Raw genomic sequence first — 17,589 nt, forward strand, 5'->3', positions numbered from 1 at the left:
AATACCTTAGCGTTAAAGCTTGATACAGTATTAATTAAGAAGAGTGGACTTTTCTCTTTGCCAGTGCTCACCAGACACGAAAATCTAACCATCTCAGGAGGAAAGGGTCATACTTTAACAACCGCCTTATGATCTCTTCCTAACACTTAAAACAACCCTCATAATGTCATCTATAGAACAACGATCTCTAATATCAACTAACTGTTTTCCTCTATCCAAGTATATGACACAATCAATGACTATGGTACCTAGAGTAGCCAACTCAAACTAGGTACTTACACCATTTTAGTATTTTGACATTCTCTGCAAGTCTTTTTTTTAAATGGTTACACGAATTGTTTTCAACAGCAGTCCAATTTGATTCTATGTAAAAAAAATTGGCTGATTAAAATTAAACTTTATAAATGTCTACAAAATTACTATGCATATGTGTGTGTGTGTGTGTGTGTGTGTGTGTGTGTGTGTGTGTGTGTGTGTGTGTGTGCGTGTGTATGCGTGTGTTTTATATTATTAAAACATTGGTACTGACTTGTTTCACTCCCTAGAATTTATTATATTCTAGGACATCGTGGGAATTGAAAGAAAATACAGTTTAAAAATGAGCAGCATCAATGTTTGCATCCGAGCCGTAATCAATCTCTAACACGCCGTTTGCCATGTTTCCCTCACATATCATACATCATATTTGTTCGGAGGCGTACGTTATACGATGAAAACATATTTAGTGAATTTTTAAAATCTGAATGCTGTAAATCTTTTACATCACACCATACCTTGTTTCAGGTTTCATTCATCTATCTTCATTAATGTTATGTATTTGGTATTGTGTAAATTGTTATTTAGGCTGCTTTTATTAATTAAATAAATCCAATATTGATTACCTACGCTACATTTCCAAACGTTTATATACAATTATTGACTAAAATTGGAGATAATATACAATAACTTTAACGATTGTAGTATTATTATTGTGTTTATATTTGAAGTTCAACGGGTTTAGAATTCAAGAGCAGCGTCGTTAATATACAGAGTGTTTTTTCGCAATCTAAATTAAAAGTACCATGAGACATATTTTAATGCCAAAACAACCTTATATTTTGGTATCCCTGTTTTCTTTACTTCATTGTCAATCAGCTGATATTCATTGTTGCATAGTTTTATATGAGGTTTAGTGTAACTGGGAATTTATTGTAAATACGACGCAACCCCTCGTTTCCCCAACCTCAAAGATTTATAATAATACGTTGAAAGTAAATGATTGGTTTTATGCCAAGAAGGGTTTGTAATTAAGTTCCTAGGTGATTTTCCAGTACATAATAAAGCAACTAATATTAAAAATACAAATATAAGGAAACCGAATCGAAATTTAAGGAAAATTAAATCTCTAGATTTAAGTGTAAATCAAATCAAGCAAATGAAAATTGGCTTAGTCTGAAGGTTTGCTGTGATCGGGGTATTTTTTTACAGCCGATTAAGTTTAATTAAATTTGTAATATTAATGGCATGTACAAATTTAAGGAAACCGAATTTCAAACCTTTGTTGCCATAAAACCAATGGTGAATTTTCAACGTACTATTCTAACTATTCGAAATGGGGAAACGCCATGTTTTGACTTATTTGTAAAAAATTCCCAATAACACTAAACCTCATAGATAGCTATGCAACAACGCATATCAGCTGATCGACAAGGAAGTAAAGATAACAGGGACACCAAAATACAGGGTTGTTTTATGTTTAAAATGTTTTGTGTCTCACAGTACTTTTATTTTGGGTTGCACGTTAAAAAACACCCTGTATAAGGTCTGTAAATAATAACCAATGCTGTTTATTACTAATTTAGTATATTTATATAAATTTAATTATGTTACTGTTCTATGAAATAATGTATGATAAAATAAAAATTGCTTACCAAGCATAATGGTCTTAGGTGAGCATGTATAGGATATTGTGACACCTTTAAATGTACTTTTTGTAAGAACCCCCAAAGAAAGATAAAAAACACTGTACATCATACTGTGCAATACAAACTATTAGCAGGCTATATGTAATTTTATATGATTTTAATTTGTGAAATGTGTTAGTTTTGATAATAATTTGAATGAAAGCTACAGTAATAAATAAAAACTAATGTCATTCAACCACTAATCAAACTTCTTGGATTCCAATCGAATGGTGGTGTCTATGTAAAATCGATAGGTTCTTTTCATCAATGAAGGTTAAATAATAAAATGAGAAACCTTTTTCTTCCATTTTCGATAGTGATCGATCAGATCAACTGTTCAACTGATCAAACTGAATCACTGTTGTTGGAACTGATCAATGTTGTATAGAAGTTAGTATTATATCAAATAGTGAGAAAAAAAACGTTTGCACTTACTTTTCGAAAGTAAAAAGTTTGGGTTGAGGTATCACCTCAGGGGCTAGGATCAGAATTGATCTAAATAAAATAGGCTTTCTAGAATATAACGCTCCTAAAGTTGATGGATAGTTAGTTTTATCTATATCAAGATTGTAGGTTTTATTTCCATAAACAAGTGTTAAACGTTTGTAAAAGAACATACTATTGACAGCAGTGTGTAGTTACATAATGTGATTTTTATTGTGTAATGTGATAGTTTTTTTTTTTCATTATTCACATAGAAACTAAAAAGATGAACCATATAGTATGTCTTTCAACCAATAAAAAAACCTTTAGGAATTTGATCTATGAGGGTGTCTCAGTAGAATTGATGGTTTGAAATAATTAAAACCATTTTATTTGATCCTACGGTTCGAACCGTGGTGAACTCATATGAACAAGTTTTTTGTGAAAGTAAATATGTAGGTGAATTCATCAGTTGATAAGTATTTTATTTAACGATGCATATTAAATGGAGAAGAATATTCAAAGATAAGTGGTATAAGTTTAACTAATGGTTAAATGGGTGAATAATGGGTGAATCAGACACCCGTGCACAACGATTTGGACCAACGACCTTTTTATTGAAAATTTGCCATTTAAAATGTTTTTGTGGGTTACAATTTCAATATGTCAGGTTAGGGACGTTTGAGGTCCAAAAAGTAATAAAAAAAAAAAAATAAAAAAACACGTCAATAATCCAAGACATTTTACATATTCTAGAAGGGCGTTTTTGAATGTGAAGGAGTGCGATTTTCAAAAAATGCCAAAGAGTGCCTTGTAGAAAATATAATTCCTAACTGTGAAAATTCATTCAAATCTTAGCTCTTACCGTTTTCGAGGTATAGCTGGTTTTTTTAAACGGGGTTTTCTCTAATAAAGGAGGATTCAAGGGAATTTGGGGGGGGGGGGGGGGTTGTAATTTGAAAAAAGAACTTTTTGGAATTTTCTGGGTGATTTGGGACTGAAACGGACCTCCACAAAAAAATTTCAGATCCCTAGCTATTCAGAATAGCTATTCTAGAAGTGGGTAAACCTTTTGTATACCTGATCAGTGAGTTACACAAGCGGCTGTTAAAGTATGTGCATAGGTGGTCTGATTCACCCTATAGTCAGTGACATACAAAAGTAGGTATAACGTTTTACTAATTGGTAGTAATAACTGTAGTATAATTAGAAATAAACTTTTACTATTGATAAAATCAGGCATCCAATATATGGCCAGAATAATCTGCAATATATATAGTTTTCAAAATTAAGACGAATCTTGTCATGTTTATGACTGGCATTATTCACTTAGTTTTGCAGTTTATAATTAGTGTTTATTTGTAGGAAGCCACATTCATACAAATAAACACTAATTATAAACTTCAAAACAAAGTGAATAATGTCAAATATGAAAATAAACACAAAAATGCAACTTTGACATATTTGAAGCTCTTGAAGTGTAAAGGTTCTATGCAAATAAAATAAAAATGTCGAATAAATGTTTTTACAATTCTGTTGTATTTTTAAATGTTATATATTTTAAAAACGAGGATAACTCTTTTCATCCATACATAAATTAAAGTAAAAGGCTCCTGACATAGCTCCATAGCTTGAATGTCAAAAGGTATAGCAATTCAAAGATAACTAAGACATTAAAACCGTTGAAAACTGCAACAATACCAATAGAATACGCCATGAACTGAGTCAGGCTATTTGTACTGACTCGGATCTTGGAGTCGTAGAATCTATTTCGTTTGAAGTAGACTACGATAAATGGTGCATACCATGGATCTTCACCCACAACAGTCTCTTCAAAATCATAAGACAAAGAGTTGCAATCTGGCAAACAACTGCAGTCACACGTTCGAAAGCATCTATACAAGCAAATCTCTACAGAACTGTTGTGTCTAGGCAAGTGATACGGGACACAGCCACAGTATGTGAGTGAACAGTTTACAAGACATTCTGTCTCACAGTTCATCTGACTGTAATGTTTAAACATTGACAGCGGCTTCTCATGTGTAAAGTAACACCCTCTAACAGATGGATCAAACTGTTCAAGGCCACTTTCTGAAGTAACAATGTTGGGAAGTATAGATATTTTTTTTGGGGTGGAGTCGTCCATTTTGATATGATTTTTAAAGGTGAAAGGGATTTCTAGTGGATTGTGGATTACAATGTAGCTTTGTATGCTGTCATTAGTTAAGCAATGTTTTGCAGTTGTATTGTGTATGTGTAGGGTATTACTTACACTACTAAACTGAATCACGTCATTCTCAGTCGTATATACTGGTGTCGTACTCATGTTTCCTCCGAAATATATCATATTGTCCAAAGTCAAGTGTTTTCCTAAGTAATCAAACCCAGAGGAAGAATACTGTTTCATGGGGAAAGAAGTAACAACATTTTCTTTGTAAATATCCTCGTGGTGGAGACCATTGATAGTAAAACACATACCTAAGGGCGATAACCACTTTTGGCATTAGTTTTCATCGCATCCTGTTTTCCGCTTCCATGTCAAACTATTTATCCGGGAATGGTATATGTAAACCTCATCAAGGTCAAAAAAATGTTCAAGGTAGGATGAAAACTGGTCATACCTAATAGAGCGTCTTCTAAACACTATTTTATTTGCCACAAACTCTGAACAAATCAACAAAGAAACAGCAAAAGCCATCATCTCATCGTCATTACATTCTTCATTGATTTCACATTCATCGTACTCACACAGGAAACATTTCTCCAGAATCCCTGAGTAGTTGTGGTTGACGTTAAGAGTTGGTGGGTAACAAACAGTTATTGCGGGAAATGGAACATCATTGGCATAAGTTACGTTGCTCGAAAATACTTTAAAAGCGGGCGAGTTTTGCCATCTGTCGTACTCTATCTTGATAAGAGACAAACTTGTTAATAAAGCAAGAATGTGAACAAACAACCACAAGCAAGTATGAAACCAAGACTGGTTCTTCCCTACGAGAAACTTCATGCCTGGTAGACTCAATGACTGAATCAACTCTTGAAAGTATGTGTGTGGGAAACCTTTTGTATCATAAAGTGAATGATTGCACTCGTGTGTAGAAATCTTACTAGTTTGCTCGACAATGTCATAATTAACTTGCCTTGTAGACTTAGGTTCAGCAGGTTTGTGCGACTGCAGGGTTTTTAAGCTTGACAATACTGTTTTCATGGAATCTTCTAGTTGAGTCACATTTCTCATGATCTCTTCGTTAAAATATTTTTGATCTTGGAGAACTTGGAGAACAGATTCTGTTGCGATGTGCATTTGCGGGGAATAGTTACCATCAAGCATTGAATGATCATGCTCATCAATATGAACCGTTGTAGTTTTGTCAAATATTTCTGATTCAACTTGGCTTGTAGATCCAAGTACTACAGGATTGTGAGACAGCAGGGGTTTTAAGCTTGAATAAACTTTTGTCATGGCATCTTCTTGTTGAATCATCCTTCTCATTATCTCTTTATTAAATGTTTTTTGATCTTGGTTTACTTCGGATGTTGTTTCGATGTTCATCTTATACGAAAATAGAGATATTTAAATACAAAATGGATATATTGAATCTCGAATAAACTATAGACGTTGTTGTCTCGTCAACAAACTCGTCGAAAGCTTGTTACACTTCGCTGGTACACTTGGCTTCTGCACAATATGACCTAGTACATAATTAAGGTTTTTCATTACAACCACGCCTATGATAATGAATTTTCGATGGTTGGTATGACGTGTATGTTTAAACAAATTCCATTACAGCACACATTACATTGCGTGTCCACCACATGTTTGATAACGAACTAAGTTAATGGTGACTCATATAAATTTTATTAAATATTTATTTACGTTCATATTATTAAGTATTTGTTTGAAATTCTAAACAATAATTTTATTTAAGATACGTTCCGTGTTTGAAATTAAGGATTTACTAGAAATATTCTTTGAATTAAATATACATAAATTTTCCAAGGAGAGAACAAACCCAACAATACCCATGTTACTCTGTATCCAGTTTTAGAATAACGATGGATGCAATTGAGATGAGCCACTAACAGAGTCTACTGATGTAATTTACTAATTTCTATCAAATATGCTAACTTTTTAACCAAGCTAAATTGAACGTCAATTAATTGTTTAGCATGTTTTACGTTATATCAATTATCAGAGTATTGAAAAGTAAAGGAGAAACCCCATTTTGACAGTTAATAAAAAATTGCAACAGTTGGAATGTCTACTTCAGTATCTTTAGGTTAATTGCCTAACTCTGTGATATATTGATTTCATACAGCTATTTCACTTGTGTGTGGCAGGGGTACTACTTGTGAACTGAGTGCTATCGAGCTACGGGATCTCAGACCGGGGTACGACTTTGTACACGACCGGGACTTCTGGCTGTTCTCATGGGACTTCAGCGACGCCCGCTGCTACGTACCTCCTTCTGGAACACCACAACCCCTCCCAGGGGCCATCCCCCCTACCAGTCAGTAGTATACCATAGTGTTAGTGTAAGGCAATGCGTGTAACGGGTAGAGAAACAAGACACCTATCACAGAAGAGTATAAGTAGCTATCACAGGTACAGCCATCTACTATAGTGGTCAAAACACGAAGCACCTATCCTAAAGATCTGCAGTCAGCTCCAAAAAATCCCAAATGATTTTCAACTAAGAGATAATGCTATGCCTCCTTCGGTCATGTCCTCAATTTAAACCAGAGGCTTCGAATCAAGATGGTATGGTTCCTAAGTACCATATGATCATGGATTTTAAGCTAGCTGGTCATGATTATAACCATATTATCAATTATGATAGGAACGCGACTGCGTGATTTAAACCCAAATATGAGAGAGGGATGAGTGTAGATACGAGCAAGATACTTTATGTAGACGTGTTAGTTTAAGATCAGCTTTTTCTTTAGCCAGGATCATTTATTAAAAAAAACAGTACAGTTGGTTCTAGTTTAAACCCATCAATAATTCACCCATAAACGCTATTGACTACTCTTAGAACCAAACCAACATCCTTATGATTTATAGGCTGTTATGGAGAAATGGTTTCTAATTACATTGTTTACATAACTTTTTTACATGCTCAATTACTGTTGTACGTTTACCGAATTACTCAATCCTCTTCCCAATCTTAGACAGAGTCAATGATAGCTTATACAATATACGATTATTTACTATAATGTGTAGGAGTAAAATGTAAATTAAGTAGTAAAATCTTTTAAACTTAAGTCATAAAACCTCGATTTAACTCATCTAGTAATAAGGGATCAGAATCTGATAAAATGTGTGCACTCACATTTCGTAAGTAAAAAGTTTGGTTTGAAGTATCACCTCAGGGGCTAGCATCAGGATTGATCGTAAACAAAAGAGCCTGTCGAGAATATAACGATCTTAATGGAGATGGATCGTTTGTTTGATTCATCACAGAATGAGTTGGTATGTTGTTAGTAATTTGTACAGTTTAATTTAACACTAATTATAATTATATGTATAATTTTAGGATATAACCTACATTCTTTGTTTGAAGTTCATTGTTGGTGATGGTGAGTTGATGTTGTTCAAAGGTTTATTGCGGACATTTTCCATCACGATGGTAAAAAAACAATACGCAACGTTTCGGGATCTGGAATCTGATCCCGTCCTCAGGTGAAAAAATCTTAACTAACACATACCAACTAACAATACAAACTAACTAATATTTTAAACAAACTAATATTTTTTGACTGCTACCCTTGTAGTGTATTCCAACTTAGGTTGGGAATTTGTGTATTGTTAGTTGTAATGTGTTAGTTAAGATTTTTTCACCTGAGGACGGGATCAGATTCCAGACCGCGAAACGTCGCAATAAACCTTTGAACAACATAACCTACATGCTTGTAATTTTTTATAAAAAAATCATCAAATGGAAGTAGTGTTTAAGCCTTAGTTCAACTTATAGAGACCACTATTCTACATAGAACATTAGTTAGTTGTCATGCAAAACTTTAAGAAGTTATACTTGTAATCATCAGGCAAAATAAATTTCGAGTTGATATTTTCTTCACTTATGGGGTTCAGCATAAAAAAGTTTCAAAACTAATTTATTATTTTTAGAAATAACTAATATAAATATGAAATTCCAAGGTTTCACAGGTTAATTACAACTTTTACATATAAATATAAGCAATATAATACTCTGATATTTTTTGACAGAGAAATTTGTTTTGATGTTCTTTGGTCCGGGATCACTTATTGAATATAAAAATGGTATAACATTCCCTGATTCCGTTTGTGATCCTAAATTTGTTGTAGTGAGCAGCCGGTTTTTAAGAACACACAAAGACATTAACATTTAAATAAATATAACACGAAACATACTGCAGACGATAAACATAAATTCGGTAACTATAGTTCCACCAGGTGGCTGTGGTTCCACACACGACGCGGCACAGGCAGACGTTTTGTCATGACTCAAAAGTCATGCTTGATGATGAGGTTATAACCTTGAAACCGGTTGCTCACTACAACAAATTTAGGATCACAGACGGAATCAGGTAATTTTATACTATTTTAATACATATAAATAAGCCTTAAATAACTAACATAAACAAAAGTAAAAGACTTTTGTTTATGTTAGTTATTTAAGGCCTAACAAATTAAAATCAGTAAGAAATTCCTGTCGTAATTTAATATCTCCTGGTCATGCATGCAAGTTGACTACGTTCTGCCATTGACTACATATGGATATATAGTCAATGGTTCTGCAGAGTAGCAAGGAATCTTTTTATAAATGAAATAAGACATGTCATTCCCATGTGAAAGCTATAGTCAGTTTTAGAATGAAAATTAACGAAGTTGAATAGAGCCTCGGTCAGAGTGTGCATGTAGATTACATATTTCTGTCGACTTTGCCAACTTTTCGATCGACCAAGCAAAAAACCCCAGAAAATCTGAAAGTACAGATCATTCTAATCTATTAAATTTTTTCAACATCAACTATCATAGTAACAAAAACCCTACACATGGGAGAAAATAGCACTGTATACTAGCTCACCATGTGGCTCTTTCAACTACTTTCTTGATTTTGTAAGATTTTATACAGAATTACACAGATGTAACCGATTCATATAAAAGGGTAGCATGTTTTCAGTAAGTCGGTGTTTCACCATAATTAGAGGCAAAGTTCAATATTTCTTATTATATGTGTAGGTGAAACGTGGCAAAGATTCACAGTTAGCGGACGACCCTGTAGAGCGGGCACAGTGTGCTCTATGAACTTCGAGGTGGGCATCTGGACGTGCCCAGTGGACGACGTAGGAGACTGGGACTACTGCTGTAGGTCTGGGCATCACTGTGGCTACTCCGAGGGCTACAGCTACCCTTGGTAGGCCACTTGTGTAGCACGTCTTGTTAGATTAGAAATAATTTTAATGTATTTGCATGGTGGCGAGTCGGTGACCCAGTCGGAAGTGACACATACTACGAATCCATGGCAGCATTGTCGTGGGCTCACGTCCTGGTACTGACACTAATATTTATCAGTCCAGTTCATTTTTATACTGTACTGGCTGCTTTGCACAGGTACAATGTAGATGTGGACAAGAGAATGCTAGACCACCAATCCTAAAACTTATTTAAATCTAATTATAAGTATAAAATATAAGGTTTTAATTCTAGCTCATGCAATGGGTACGTTTTTTCTTTAACTTGAAGCCTATTTCAGTCAGTCAAAATACTTTTCCTACAGTCACCCGACAAAGTTGGCTTCCTTGTACTGTTTATAGTACAGAAAGCTGCTAATTGCTGCATATTTATACTTTGTCGTATGGTTTATACTTTTACTACAGTTACCTAACAATGTACATGTTCTCTCACTGATTTGAGAATGCAAAGTGGCCAATTTGCTCATCAGTGAGACAATGTTAACATTGTCTCACTCTAATTACTTTGTCTCACTCCAGATTTGCAACGTGAAGGCACGAAATAGTGAGCGCGTAACATGCAGACAAGGTCGTATGCGCGCGAAAAACGTTGGCAGCCCTGGCTGTAAATCAGCTGGTCAGCTGTTGTACTGTTGTTGATCGTGTTGATTATTAAATGTAATATTAAGAGTTCACTTCTGTGTAAAAATATGTCACGTTTCTTTACTAATTTATTAGTTTTATTGTAACTGTAGGAAAAGTATAATGTGCAACTCTAGTGCAAAGTGCAGTTGCCTCACTCGAGAAACCATTCCTCACTCGCTAATGGCTCGTGAGAAAGGATTTCTCTCGAGTGAGTCAATTGCTCACTTTGCTCACTAATTTCACAAATAACTATTGTCGTACGGTTTATACTTTGGCGCACATCAGGATTCCGACGAAACAACACAAAACATCGTGGTTATATTATGCACGTAATCCATGTACGCTTGGGAATAGGTTGGCAACACTTAAAGATAATAATACTATGAGCAGTTGATTGACTATTATAACTACGATTTAACCTGTCATTTCGTGTTTATAGTTTCGGTATTTCTGAACTTTCTGGACCTTACTTTTAAACGTTTTTAAAACATTCCTACGATCTTAATAAACAAGAAAATACCTTTAAAGCATTTTTTTAGGCACGGAAATCACTTCAAATTACAAAAACATACGGAACTATATTCTCGGAGTAAAAAAGTATAAAAGTATAAAAAGTCGTGGAGCACATTTCTTGCCGAGGAAAAATAGCGGAGTGATACGGACCGGGTACTTCTTTCTCTAGGGCACCTATTTGTGTTGCCAGCTGAACCTAAAAACGTGTTGTATAGTGTTTGAAAGACTAATTATTTATATGCTTTATAGTGACTGCAGGAAAAATATACTCGCCTGCGGCTCGTGCGTAAACATTGCTCTCGTGTGCAGCAAAGTGCCACTTTGCCCACTAGTTACACAAATAACTATTACCAAAACAGAACTAAACAAAAGGTAAAATCAAGTCTGTACTAGTTTATTTGACTCTGAGAATTAAAGTAAGGTTTGTAGGCTCAAGATTGGGGTTTGGACTTGAATCGAAGCCGAGAACACAGAAGATCAAATAGTGTTTCTTTATTACGCTATTAAAATATCAAAAACAATAAAAATTTGCAGATATCTTTAAATTTTAATAAAAACATTAGGCTATAAATTAAATTCCACAATGTTTTCCAGAATTTGTTGTAAAGAATTTCAACACCGAACCTCTAATGTATTTTAAATATCTAAAACCATTGGTATACAATTGGTATATTATATTTTTGTTTGCATGAAGCCAACGTAAATACGTGAATAAAAATATATGTTTGTTTTATCATTTGTCAAGCGAAGACAAACCAAAGAGAACAAAATCGAAGTTATCAATAATTAATTTGTGACTAAAACTAATTAAATACGTTTTTTTGGAGGGAGTTATGTAAATTGAACTATGACTAACTTTCGCCCTCTAATCAGTAGGACACTGCCCGGCCAAAAAAAAACTTTAAACACCGATGCTGCCAAAAAGCATATTTCTACAGTAGAAGTTTATTTATGTTTTTAGAATCTTATATATTTTGTTCACGAAGATTTTTTTTGCACCAATATATAATTCTTTTGATTTTATAATTTTATTAAATTCCGTTTTATGTTTACAGTAATTGCTTCACTTGTTTGATAACACTTGATTTTGAACTATTCATTCTCGAGAATAATTCATGTTAAGTTTTAAAAAAGAAAAAAATAGCTACTTTAAATTACGTAATAGGTATGCACAAACAAAACAAAACATGTTCACAAATGGCTTGTCACGGTAATATGGTTTGGGAATGCAGAACATTCCTAATTTAATTAACGTTTCCAGCTTCAGATCACATGTTTACATAGCACGAGACTTAATCTGCTTAGGGCATGTGTTCACCGTTAATCCGATCATGTCAAATCACTGAGGCATTTAAGTATTAGCATTAACATTAACAGTAACACTCGCGTTGGTTACTATTCCAAACGCAGCTCGGTAACACATGTTCATAACTTGTACCATCAATCAGTATTATGGAAGGCTGGATTTGGAAGTTGATGGAATAGTTACTCGCTTAACATCACAGCTGTTTCCTAAATTGATACTCATTTTCATACACTTTTATCCTATAGGACATTCAACATACATCGCGAAATGTCCAGCGAATTTGAACAAGAATGTTTGTTAATATTATTTCTATGGATGATATATCATAAGGTACGAGTAGTCAACAGATTTTCTTATTTTATGCTAATTATTGTGTTTAATTTCTCCTTAATATTATAACTTTCATTGAAGGGAACAAATTCACATAATATAATTTTTTAAGTGAAATAAAGTAAATATGAGTTTGCATCAAATCATCCCCAATATTCGCAGTATGGGCAGAAGGGACAGAAGTGAAGGAGTGTTTGTATAAAAAATTGTATCTTTATGCAAAACAGTTACATTTTTTACGAATTAAACATGATTCTTTTTTATAAGGAAGCTAGTGAAAGCCTAATGGTTGCAATTCTCACTGTAACTAAATATATAAACAGTTAGTGCAAAATATATATTTCATTTTATACATAGGCCTAATTGTATTTTTATATGAATTAATCATTAGATAGTTGTGGTTCTTGTCTAGTTCTGATCAGCAGATGTATATTTGGTGAATTGACATTTCGCTTGAAAAAAACTGCGCATTTGCTAAACGCTTCAATGTTGTGCGAAATAAATGTTTACTGCAGTATTTAATAAGCATTTTAATCTATAAAAGGGGGAAAATAAAAACCCACCAAAAGAGGAACTATGCTATTTACCAAAAAAGTAATTAAGTAACTAGACAATAGGTAAAGCCAGGAATGCAGGTTATATAACAGTTACACTTAAATGCATCTGATCTGAATTATGTTAAACATAGGCATATGATGAAAGGTTAAGTGTTTAAACCATAATTAATAATCAGCTGATTTCCTACTTTTTTTACACCGTAAAAATGCTTCTTTCGATTATCAATTAACAAATGAAGTTCCAACAGCTGATTAGTGATTATAACCTAGTGTAGTGAAATGTAACTCTTGTAAAGCTAAAAATATGGAAGCTTGATTACATTGTATTTCAAACACATTGAAATCTATGGCACTCATGGACTTACAAAGTATCTTTTATTGTTGGTAGGTGCTACGTAGGCAGTGCTGACAAAGACCAATGGAGACCATGTAGTGATCACTACTACCCCTACGTTGGGGAGGACCGTCCCATGCACTGGCCAGTCGCCTACCTACATAGGGAGGGCCCTCCCAACGGTACCTTCCAACCGTCTCATACTGGCACTCCCAGACCTTCCCTCGTAGATGCCTTCCTCCAGACCATCAACAACCACCTAAACCCTCAGCAGAACACTTCTTCACCTGACTTCCAGGTATTTTCATCAGCTCTACCAGAGTTATGTGTTTGGTAACAGTTACTTTCCTACTTATTATTGATAATACAAACATAGATGACTGTGCATATAGACTGCATTTTATAGCATACATAGAAAACTCTTAATTTGGGTTTTATTTCTTCCTTCAGGCTCTAGGTTTTTATTATAATGTAGTTTTATATTGCAAACGATCGCGAACGTAAGTCTATTTCGCCAATTCATATCGTAAATTATGAGGCGTGCTATTAATTGTTGTAACAAATTCACTCATAACTCTTTAAAATTTTTCACAACCACTTGTAGGAATAGATGGAAATATCATACATTACATTTTCTGCATACAATTTCTTTAAATATGTATAGTTTAAATACAATACTTGTATTAACAACTGTTATTTAAACACTTTACATAAATGGTTGTTTTTTATTTAGACATGTTTTCTGAGACAGTAACAACGACAACTTGTGTAGGTTGTTCAGGGTTTTATTGTTTAAAATTACAAGAGATCTTAAATTAAGTCCACATGGATCATGTGTTGAATGCCGTTTGCTTTATTAAATATAGTTAGTTTTCAACGATTATCAATAAACCGATTATATCTGACGTTCAAAGTTATTTCAATTACTCTTTTGCACAACTGCAGTACAACATAACTCATAATTTTGGACTACAGCAAAATGCTAAACATATTGCAACAGAAACATTAATTAACTATCTACTGTTCAGTGATATTGTTAAAAGGACACTATCGTTTACCTTCGCTGTTATTATTGTAATACGTTTGTGTAAAATTCAATGAAAAAATAAACTTCCGCAAAATCGCACAAGTTCGTTTCAAATATTAAAATACTTAAAATTTAAATGTTTCCAATAGTTCAAATTAATGTAAAACTTACAGGTAAGACTATTAATGATGTTTTTTTAGGTGTATTTGGCTTTTCTTCCATTTTCCATTGTTTGAAAGAATTGGCACAAGATATTATGGTTTAAACAAGTTACAGCAGTATTTAGGTCTGTGTAAACAGCGAAAGCCCTTAACAATTTATGCCTAAGTTCTAGTAAATGTTCGCCTTTTGGCTTAAAGCTAACGGAAAATTATTAATTCACAATCCCGGCATAAAGAAAAGTATTCAATAAAGTAGCCAGACTTTTCGACTGCGTGGTTATAAAATAACTCCAATTTCAGATTTACTCGTTCACAGACGGTATTAGTGGACTGTAACAGAGTAAATTGTATTTTCATTAACTGAAATTATTCAAAGAAAGTTCTTAATTGTCAGCCAAGTATATCACATTTGAATCCGAAAGTTTCTGGGACGATCCTGGATGACATTTTTCATTGCTCAATCAATTAATGATACTATTTGACAAAGGGTTGACTTAAGTAGTAAAAGGCAAGTGTTCGGTCCAACCTATTTCAAGGAATGTAAAAAGTGCCACTTCTGTTCACAAATAAAATAAAAAAGAATACCCAAAATAAAGACACTACTTAATTAAGGTCGATTCACACATATCAGTTACGGCACGTCGAAGTCCAGTCACTTCAGGTACGTCACAGTTAAAAAATATATTCTTTAATGGATTTTCTATTGCGCTATCTACACTCATCCGTTGCAGTTCCGTCAGTCGCTCTGCTGGCGTTCGTCAGTCAGTTTCAGATTTCTTCCCACCGATATTTTTGGATTATTCGGACGCCTGACGGACCTGTTTGAGGTTAGAAAATAGTGTTTTTGTTATTTAAATGATTGTGTTTATAGTTTGAGTAGGCCTACTGTTTTTAACAATTAACAAGATGGACAATGAAAATTTGATAGAATATAGGTTTATAATTTAAAAGTTTTGACTGTAAATATTATAGACGTAAGACTGACTGAAACCAACTGACGGATAGTTGACTGAAAAATTGCGGATGCAACTGAGACTGAACTGTAACTGGACTGTAACGGAACTGTGACTGAACTGATATGTGTGAACCTTTAACAGTGATATGTGTGTGGGCCTTTAATGGTGTTTTAAGGTAGATTCACACACATCAGTCACAGCTCGTCACAGAAAAGTCACTGCAGGCACGTCACAGTTTACAAACGTATTCCATGGGATTTATTATTGCGCTATTTACACTCATCTGTCACAGTTCCGTCAGTAGCTCTGCAGGCGTCCGTCAGTCAATTTCAGAATTCTTTAACCGATATTTTTGGATTGTTCGGACGCCTGACGGACGTGTTTGAGGTTAGAAAATAGTACTATTTTTATTTTAAAAATCGATTTCATATTTTAAGTAAAGTTTTAACAATCAACAAGACGGATGATGAAAATTCGATAGAATATTGTGTTTTAATTCAACATTTTTTTACTGTAACAAAACTGTAAATTAAGTGACGGAAGGATAACTGAAACCAAATGACTGACAGTTGGGCTGAGAAATTTCTGATGCAACTGAGACTGAACTGTGACTGGTCGGTGATGGAACTGTGCTGTAACTGATATGTGTGAAACGACCTTTAACCCCATTGATTTTTGTTGTTATTAACTGTATATCGTTGTTATTAACTGTATATCGTTGTTATTAACTGTATATCGTTGTTATTAATTGTTATTGTATGTCTATCGTTACAGGTAGTAGATCTGAAAACAGAACCACCACCCAACAATGTAAACGGCAGTGCAATGACGAAGCTATGGACTTGGGGCCAATCAAAATTTAACTCCACATTGACTACCGTAGACGTCAACAACGGTACTTCCAACAGCAACTCCACGTCAAGCAGTTGAGCAGCCAAGGTCAACCACCGTCAACATCAACAACATCAACATCACAACATCAAACGTCAACCGAGGGATTTGCCATACTCCTATAGCTCTTCCTGACAAGATGTTCGATGATGGTGTTATTTGATAAGTAACGAATATAAGATATGTCAATTGGTCTCAATTGTGTTTTCGCACTGAGAAAATGAACTGATGCTTTTGTGTTAGAAGAACGTATCAACCCAAGATGATTATGGGAGTGAAGGCGGTAAAAGGACATTGATCTCTTTTGTATTCAATTACACATAGGTATTTAGAGGCAACTTTTTATTCCGAAGGTAGGTAAATCATGCTTTTGATTCATCATTATAAACACGAGTATGGTTATCAAACCAGCAAACTATTGTCAAAACGTAATTAAAGTCTTTCCAACGCTAGTGAAATTTTACAGCTAACCAATGTTTTTATAGTAGTTTTCAAAATAATATAGGTCATTCATGGTATAAAATATAAAACATGAAATATACTTTTGATGAGTTGATGAGGCGAATCGTCCAAACACCCTCATAAATAAAAGTCGCAAGTGTGATAATATTACATTTTTAATAAATACTATGAACACTGTTTAGAATATAGTATATTTGTATATTATTTATTTGTTATATTTGTATTTAATTTATGTTTGTAAAACAATTGTTTAGCTTAAGTGTGATTGAAATGGTGTATTATTGTTATGAACCCATGTGCAATATTTTTGTACGAGTACAGTATATCCTTCGTTCGGACAATGCATTTACAAAGAAGTAAGACAGACAATGTACATTATACATTTTAATAGAATAAAAATACATTTTTCAGCCCATCGTCTCTTTTTCATTTCTGCCTGTGATAATTAAGAAGTAGTTTGAATTAGTATGAAGCTTTTTATTTTAAGTAAGGTTTAGATTGTTCAATAAATAGGGAAGTGGTTTAGGGACCAATTTGTTATTTCTATGCAAAAACTGCAATCATACATTCTTTTAAGATATATTTACAGCCACATTTTAGCAAA

General features: G+C 33.8%; 1 protein-coding gene across 1 annotated transcript in view; it reads left to right on the forward strand.

Annotated features, from left to right (window-relative positions):
- The window catches only part of LOC128998749 (uncharacterized), a 55,213-nt gene extending 37,825 nt beyond the window's left edge, over window positions 1-17,388 (forward strand). Inside the window, exons 10-13 of the mRNA XM_054425082.1 lie at window positions 6,708-6,877; window positions 9,592-9,766; window positions 13,543-13,786; window positions 16,407-17,388. Of these exons, the coding sequence (XP_054281057.1) occupies window positions 6,708-6,877; window positions 9,592-9,766; window positions 13,543-13,786; window positions 16,407-16,562 (745 nt within the window). The 3' untranslated portion in view covers window positions 16,563-17,388. The remainder of the gene's footprint in view (window positions 1-6,707; window positions 6,878-9,591; window positions 9,767-13,542; window positions 13,787-16,406) is intronic.
- The last annotated feature ends 201 nt before the right edge of the window (window positions 17,389-17,589 follow it).

The sequence above is a fragment of the Macrosteles quadrilineatus genome, unplaced genomic scaffold (genome assembly GCF_028750875.1).
Source record: "Macrosteles quadrilineatus isolate MER2022 unplaced genomic scaffold, UCM_ALF_1.0 Scaffold_7__1_contigs__length_78375512, whole genome shotgun sequence".
Classification (NCBI taxonomy): Eukaryota; Metazoa; Arthropoda; class Insecta; order Hemiptera; family Cicadellidae; genus Macrosteles; species Macrosteles quadrilineatus.